Raw genomic sequence first — 8,813 nt, forward strand, 5'->3', positions numbered from 1 at the left:
AAAAGGTCTGGGTCGCTTATTGGTACCATTGCCAGCGTTGGATGTAGTGCCGGAATTAAAGAAAGACCTCTTATTTGGTCTTTCTGAGTTGGGAGCACTATGAAAAACATTAAGTGTAGCAGATTAAACCTGAGTAAGAGAGGATGAGTTTATACCTTGCTGTTCCTCCTCCTGGCTCACGAGATTATAGAGTTTGGATGCTGATGGAAATGGTTCCATCAACAAACATTGACTGCGCAGTGCAGAAAAACGGTCATGCAGCCCCTGTAAGAACTTCATGGATCTATTTTGGGTATGATGATCTACAAAATCTTTTCCTGCACCACAGATGCAAGGCTGAAGAGGTCTGAATGTATCGAGTTGATCCCACAACGTCTTGAGTTGAGTAAAGTACATCGCAACATTTTGATTTTCTTGTTTCAGAGATGAAATCGATTGTTTCAGGGCAAACAGTTTCGGTGCATTCTTATGAGAGAACCTGTTCTTAATCTCTAACCATTGTTCCCGTGCATATGGGAAAGACATGACAATGGATTTGATAACTGGATCGACTGAGTTTTCAACCCAGCTACCAACCAAATCTTCTGCACGAGTCCAATGGAGGAGATCAGTTGGATCCCTGGGTTTGATGATGGTTCTATCAATGTAACCCAGCTTGGCTTTAACACTTATCATCTGTGAGGAGAGGAGTAAATATGACAGTGGTAGGGTTGTCAGGCGGATGCACATAATAGGGACTTGATTGAGGAAGACCTGAATCTCTATTAGGTGGAGGATTACTGGAAGATGGAGGTATTTGTATGTCATCTTCAACAGTCATGATGATACAATTGCAGGTAAAAAAAAACTAACCTAGCTCTGATACCATGTTATAATATTGGGTTTTGGGATTTCTATCCCACACAACTGTGTTGAGATTAATTTCATTATTTTGTATATATACTTGTACAAATATAATGAACGAGTGAAGATCCTAATACTATAATTACATCACGAGAATTAAATTTATTCCTATAGATAAATCAAAGAAATTAAAACTAATTACATAAATATTATTCTTTGCATGTACTAATCTTTGTTTCCACATTCTTCATTGCATGTACTTAATATGTGTTGATCTTCTTATATATTTGCATGTGTTAATAGTTCCATAGGATGCTTGCATAAAGACGATTCCATAATTCCTTACACACTCCAGAGAGGGAAGTAGAAGACCAATTAGATATAAGTGACCTGATTGAAGTAGGAGGTTGTAAAGTCTTACCTGCAGCAGTGAAGAAGTAGCTCCAGACTTTGTTAGCGTAATTGCAATTAAGAAAAATACGATTGGCAGACTCTTGATGCGAATGGCAGAAACTGCAGAGGTTCGCAATTTGGTTTCCATTTGGAGTAGTTATAGAACAGTTCCTTCTATATAAGTTCACCAAAGTTGGCAATTTATCCTAGTAGGCTTGGCAATTCATCCAAGTAGGCGTGTCATATCCTCTTCTGTAGGACAACACTTTATCAGAATTTTGATCTGATCACCATCTAAAACTGAGTTGTCCATTGCTAGTGCTGCAGCCTGGATGTGCATTGGGATATCCAAACAAAAGAAACTAAGCAAGAGGAGCTCCAGAATAGCGCTTTACATCACCTTAAGGGCTTTCATGACCACCCATTATATTGGAGATTTATAGGTCCAACTTCTATTGGTCATAACAAGGAAATAATGCCTTCGCGGCTTCACGTCTTAAGATGATTATTATTTTTAAACCAGAAATCACTTAATACAAATCGAAACAGGATTCGCTTACCACCTTATCAGAAAGTAGCATTTTGGTTTTCTTGAGCATGATTTCGATGTTTCTGGATCTCTGTAAATCAATCTACACGGAATTGTGTGGATAAACAACGAAACAAGGGGATGTCAAATATCCATCTTTCTGGACAAAGGGAATGGAAAATTAAAATAACTAAGTTCAAGACCAACTACTTGGTACGTGTATCAGAAAACATAAATTAGCGCCGGACATATTGATTTTATTTACCAGTTGATGAACCTTGCCAGGTTTAGGTTTATGGGAGTTTCCTTCTAGCTTATCCGAAACCAAAGGCTTGGAGAAAAGCCTTGTAAGTTCAGACACGTCGAATGCGGGTGCACTAGCATACATACGAACACTAATTAGTGATGTAATATGGGAAACGAAAACTTCTAGCGAAATATGACTTGCATCAAAAGTTAAAGGGGAATATGTATTAATAAAACAGTACCTCTGGGTTTCTTCAGATTCCAATCTTTGACCTTCTGCCCATAAGCTTCTCTCGACGGCTGGGGTACTTCTAATCCAGTGATTCCAGTAGAATGGCCTGAATTCTAACCGAGGTACTTCTGGTTCAGGTGGCCCTGGTGGGCGTCTGCCACCAGGGGGCGGTGGAGGTGGTCCAGGTGGGAGTGATCTACCACAAGGCGGTGGAGGTGGTGGACCTGGTCAACCACGAGGTGGTGGAGGTGGTCGAGGAGGAGTTGGTGGAGATGCTCCAGCATTTGTAGGTGAAGGGCCATGCACAGTAGGTGGAGGTAGAGGAGCAGAATCATTTGGTGCAAGTGCGGTATTGACTAAAGCAGCGAGCAGACTATTCCCATTGTTTTTTTTGTCATACCCATCAGCACTGTAATTCTCCTCCGCCAACTCCTTCGCTCCACCTTTAGTCTCATCCTCGTCTTCACTTGACATTTTTATGCCAGTGGTAGGCTCGTCCATACCTGTCCAAAGAGTCTAAATAGTTGTTCAGAAACAACTACTAGATGGAAATCTAGGCCGAATTGAAAATTTTGCTGCTCATGAATTTTACTTACATCGTTTGGTAAGCACATCATCACTGCTTAGAGATTTGAGTACTACACCTGCTTTCCTGAACATGAAAAACTAGCTATTCAAAAAGGAATGTTACCTCGAACTTTTCCAGCGGTCTCCAAAATCCCATCCCGGGTTTGCTGAAAAGACAATTTTATAAACACCTCCATTTAATGGAAAATTCTACTTTTTGATCCTAAAATTCAAATTCTCTAGCTATCAATCAAAAGCGATCCGAATTAATCTCAGCAGACTGCAGTTCCTCTAATCAACACAACTTGTAATCACGTACAACAATTAATCTTAATCTAGTCTGAAAAAATGATGAACAATTCCGAAGAAAAGTCTTCTTCAGAGACTTTTGTGTTTCTCTGCATATTTTTTGTGCTTCAAACGGAGCTTGTCACACCTGGCTACGGTGTAAACACTTAGCACCCCAATAATTGACTAAAATATTTTAAGAAAACAAAATGAGTCCCGACAGAGAGCAATATTTAATTGACATTGATTGGCATTTATTATTATGATTGTTCCTCAAACTAATTGATCCTCCTCCTTAGAGCTGGCAAACAAGCCGAAACCCGCGGGTTAACTCGTGCCCGGACCGTGAAAACCCGAACCCGGACTGGCTGGTTTCTAGACAAGCCGGGTTCGGGTTGGAGATATGGTGACCCGTCGAGAAACGGGTTAACCCGGCCCGGACCGTGAAACCACTGGTTAACCCGTTAACCCGCACTTCATTCGTGTCGCCTCTCCTTCTCTGGGTTAATCGACCGAGAGGATAAACTCTCATTTATATTTTCTTCTTCTTCTCGTTTCTTTCTTCTTCTCTTCTTTCTGTTTTTCACCTCTGGTGAATTCTTGTGAGGGCTCTGAGGTGGTGAGGTTGGGATAATTAGACAAGAGTCATGGGTTGTTGCTGGAGGTGGTGTTGTTCTTGGCTGAACAAGGAGAGAAGAGGAAATATTAAATCAGTGAAGATATGAATTAGAGTTTATAGAGTTGGATGATGTTATGAAGATTTAAAAGATAAATTATGAAGTTATTGTTGTTGAAGATTCATGAGTAGTTTTTTAATTTAAGCCTTGAAGTTGATTCAGTGACGAATCATTGAAGAATCAATAGTTAGGGTTTTCTGTAATTGATCGAGAATTCAATTAAAGGTGAATAAGGAGAAGTTATAAGATGAGTTTTTTTTTGATTGGTATTTGATGTAAATGGTGGAGTTATCCTGAAAAATTGATTAAGAAATTGCAGATTTAGGGTTCCTCATGTTCTTCCCCAATTTATGAATTAGAGTTTCTCGGGGTTGCTGATTATGAGACTCAGATCGAGACAGAAGAAGGGTAGAGTTGGTTTTGGTAGATGGTGATGAATTCTGAGTCAGGTTAGAGTAAGAAGAATCTAATTCAATTGCTTGAGTTGGATTGGTTTGAGGTAATTATTCTTCTCAATCGAATTAGTAAAGTTATTTATGTATGTTGTCGAGACTATGTGGTTGTTGATGAACCAGGATTTGAGATGAGTATTTAAGATATTGTATATATGTTGAACTGATACTTGGATGTGCATGCATGTTGTTAGGTTGAACTGCAGTTATTAGCGCAACACTGAAGTGAGTTAGTATTAGTAATATGCCTGGTGTGATCGAATTACTAGTAGTATTGTTGAATGAGGTATGCCTTTGTTTGTTGATAATTCTAATTGAAGTATATATGGTCATGTGGATATAATTGCAATTGTTGATGATAATTCTAATTGAAGTATATATTCTAATTGAAATTGATTTTCATCTCTGTTTTTATTTCTTTAAAGAGTGGAAGATGATTTGGTTCAATGGGATTGTTCTTGTTTGGAAAAAGGAGAGAAATAGAGAGCTATTGATGGCAGTAAGAGTTGGTGACTAAAATGGCAAGGTTCGTGCTTGGAGGGTGGTTTAAAAATTGTCTCAACAAAATCCCTTGTGATTTGAAGGAGCTAATGCACATATTCTTCTGCAACATTTTTGTAGTTGACTAAACAAAAACCAGAAATCCCTTGTGGTTGGGAAGGAGCTTTAGATGGCCTGAATGTGGCCGGAAATAGCCCAGAAATCGATTTCTGGCGAGTTGACTCAACAAAAACCAGCTAACCCGTGAGCTCTCGTGAACCCGCAAGCTTTACCCGGGACGGGCACGGGTTGGAGAAATGACCACCCGTGAAGAATTTCAACCCGCAAGCTTAGGCTTGTATTAACCCGTAACCCGCGGGTTGGTCACAAGCCAGACCCGGCCCGCCCGTTTACCAGCTCTACTCCTCCTAATTAACTATGACCCATGTGCACACCTTCCAGGACGTGCAAGTTTTAATCTAAAAAAAAAGGTGATTCAAATGAATAAATGTAAACGGAAATAAGTCCCATGATCAGAAGTTCTACCCAAATGAACAAGTGACTTGCCTAATACTAATACATAAATTAATATATTTTTTTTTTTATAAAAAGAATAGTTGTTGAGAGAACGAACTAGCAGAAGAAGAACACGATAAAGTAACCTTTTTTTTTGCGGTTGGTGACTACGAGTTGAGTGATGATAGCTCTTATGAATCTGCATCTTCATCTCATTGAGTATTCGTTAATGTTTCTTGAATTTTCCAAACTTTCCTGAAAATGATAAAAATTTAAGTAAATTTTGGTTAGGTCAAACAAGTTTGGCTACAATATCTGAAAAACAAGTAGTTGAATTTATCTGGAAATGCAATTCGGATAATGTTTCTGAGGATACAGATTGTCGACATTTGCTTTGATGGAATATTTCTTTTTCTCGGCTATCAGGTTCCGAGACGGGTAGCTGAATTTTTATTCTAGTTGTATACAGAGTAATATATGTTCGGTTTCCAACATAAATTTTCGACTAACCCGAACTAAACAAAAGAGTTCCTTAAGTTTGTTTGGTTAGGAGAAAAAATTCTCGAATGAACCGAACTCAACATATGTGTTTGCAGAGTAGAGTTCGGTTAGGGAAAAAAATTGAACCAACCTAAAAAACCAAACTCAACATATTGGCTTTCACATAAGGGTTGGGTTAGGCAAAAAAAAGTACGAACCAACCGAACTTAGCATTTGTTGTTTAATACAAGAACTTGGTTAGGGGACAAAAATTTCAACTAACCTAACCGAGCACAACATATTGGTTTTCCAAAAAGAGTTCTATTAGATCTTTTTTTTTTTTTTTTTTGCTAACAATCGAACTCGGCATTTCTTGTTATATACAAGAGTTCGGTTACAAAAAAATAATTCGTAAAAGCCTTAATGTTTTTCATGTTCTTGGTTTCACAATGCTGGGTTAGCAACCTAGGATCTTTTAAACCACTACTAGTCGAGCATGCTACTGTAACTTCTATTTAAATCCTATTTCCATGATTTCTCCTCAATTTTTAAATTAAAAAGAATTAAATGTGATGGGTTTTTCAATCGAAAGAGGAACATCATGAAATAGGGAAGAAAAAGAAAATTTCTTTTTTGCAAAACCAAAAATTTCTACTTCCTCTCCTCTCTTTCTCGCTTTTTGTTTTTTATTTTGGTTAATGATTTATTTAGATTAAATGTATATGATTATTGATTAGGTTTAAGTGGTTATATATCAGGAGCAACAATGTTAGTTCATTAGGCTTTTTAGTTTGAATCTGGGATCATATGTAATAGGGGTTTTCTTAGAAATTTTGGTGAAAGAACATTTCTAAGGGGCATTTTATGTTAATGTGTAATATGTTATGTTACCTTATTTATCAAATTTTCTTTATGGGACCGAAAAAAAAGGTGATTACAGTGTTGAGTAATCTAACTCTCGTAATTTTCACTGACTGATATATAATTGTCTGACACAAGAGAAACGTTATTTGAATATTTTTTTAGAAATGTGAGTGAAGATTCTTAAACGGGTTCTCATTTGACAAGCGAATGAAGATTGAAGAGAGAGACTAATAATTTAAGTTGAGGATGCTCTGTATTGTAGTCCATTTGCAGCGACGACCCTATAACCAAAAAATTGTTCCCTAATTGCCGCTACTTACCTGCCTCGGGTACTCATATCCCAAAATTCCCAGCTTGTTTATTGTACAATCCGAAAGAAAAATACTTCTTCGGTCAGGTTGGACACACACATATGAATACAAAATCTGTTTTAAGATCCGAAAAAGATTTTATCATATGTTATTCTCTATTTTACTAGTAATAATGGTAATGTTGTAGGTTTGATTTCTACACAATTTATTATGCATGCGAATCTTCTCCACCGACGTATCAATCAAATAATTGCTCTTGAACATGTGTTTGGCATATTTTGAAATCTAATATACAACATTATTTTATGCTCTTGGTACTACCAATAATAGTAATCCATGTTACTCCAGTTAACCTTCAATTTATTGCATTTAATACATTTTGTTCCTCTACGTGCTAAGCCCTTTCGCCTGAGCCCATTTCACAGATTCTGCAGTCTTCTAATTCAACTTGATCTCCATATATATATATATATATCTAATGCTTTGGAGGGTCTTACAACCAAATATATGGTTTTAGTGTCAAGAATTTTAATTTCAACATCGTTTTATGTGATCACTATAAACATCTTTCTTAGTGACAAACAGTAATTTGTTAAAGTTCTTGCTACGATAGGAAAGAGAAAAGAATATATGCCATTATCATTTAATTTTCTTCCATATGGTTATAGGTAAACTGTAATTTTAGGATTCAAATATTATCACATTTTAATTTCCACTCACTAATTTGTTTTGGGAATTAATATCTTTTACCGACACGGTAGATTTAAATGACTGTTTCCCGGGGAAAAAGGAAGGAATTTAGCACTGAGCTTATTTTGGATGACAATTCAGGTGTTATGATGGCATATCGGGCATTATACTGCAAATGTTAGCTCACAAGGGATCCCTATTCTCGATAAGAATCTAATTTTGGATGCTGAAAGAAATGAAGTTGTTTGACCATGTTAAAATAAAACATCAACGGAAAAGGAATACAGACATTTTCCTGTATTTATAACTTACGAAAGCAAAAACACTACTAGAGAAAAGAGAAAAACAAAGATCAACTAAGAGATTTCTTTCTTAAGTCTAGGGAAACACCATTTGCCTATATTGATCAATCGGTGCAATTAGGGATGCAGCCATCTCGCTTGTCTATACGATCATTCATCTGAACACCCAAATCATAAATCTTTCCAACTTTCCAGTCAGCTGGCAAATCTTTGTTGGAGTATACAAAAGATCGATCATATCCACTGTATACAAACAATCTAAAACTTAGACTTCCTTGAAGGGCGTTCTTCATTTCCCAGACTGCTCCATGTTTATGGTCCATATCTCTCTCGACCCTAGTGAAGTTATTTTGTGCATAGACTGTTACCATATAGATTCCTGTTTGGCCACCTTGGTTGAGGAATGTAAGTACTAAATGATCAGGTTTCTTGCTGCTTTTATCTACTCTTACCGACAGATTGTGGTTCATGTATTCACAGGATACTCTATACACAAAAGAAAAAAAAATGATCAGTGATTTAATTTAATTAAATTTATTAAATGGTACATCCTCTGTATTTTGAACAGTGATACTTTCTAAAAATAGAAAGACATGTATTTTGGCAGACAAAAATTATAGCTAAAAGTATCATTAACTACAAAACAACTTGGAATTACCTGATATAATCCACATCGACAGTTTTGAGTGCTAAGAGTTCTCTGGCTTTACCCTTAGCAGCCATAGAGATATAAGCTCTGTCGCTAAGAATCAAATCTATATTTGCAAGGTCTTTTATTTTCGGAAGACTACATGTTAAAACCACATTTGTACCTCTTCCTCTGCACAATGTCTTGTTCTTACAAGTTACCTATATGCATCAGAAAAATGTGAGTGATTTAAGCATATAACCCTCTTGGTCAGTGTCCATAAAGAAATTTTGATTCGCAATTATTATAGAGAGA

At 36.8% G+C, this 8,813-nt stretch overlaps 1 protein-coding gene across 1 annotated transcript; it reads right to left on the minus strand.

The window, feature by feature from the left end:
- Window positions 1-7,974: 7,974 nt before the first annotated feature.
- On the minus strand, window positions 7,975-8,340 carry LOC113326237 (expansin-like A2). The gene has a single exon (XM_026574002.1). It carries the CDS (start codon window positions 8,338-8,340, stop codon window positions 7,975-7,977), a length of 366 nt encoding a protein of 121 aa, XP_026429787.1.
- Between the last annotated feature and the right edge of the window lie 473 nt (window positions 8,341-8,813).

This window comes from Papaver somniferum, unplaced genomic scaffold, assembly GCF_003573695.1.
Source record: "Papaver somniferum cultivar HN1 unplaced genomic scaffold, ASM357369v1 unplaced-scaffold_10, whole genome shotgun sequence".
In the NCBI taxonomy this organism is placed as follows: domain Eukaryota; kingdom Viridiplantae; phylum Streptophyta; class Magnoliopsida; order Ranunculales; family Papaveraceae; genus Papaver; species Papaver somniferum.

Bases quoted from the DNA above. Each gene is read 5' to 3' on its own strand.
- LOC113326237 (XM_026574002.1), bottom strand. From the start codon at position 8,340: ATGAACCACAATCTGTCGGTAAGAGTAGATAAAAGCAGCAAGAAACCT.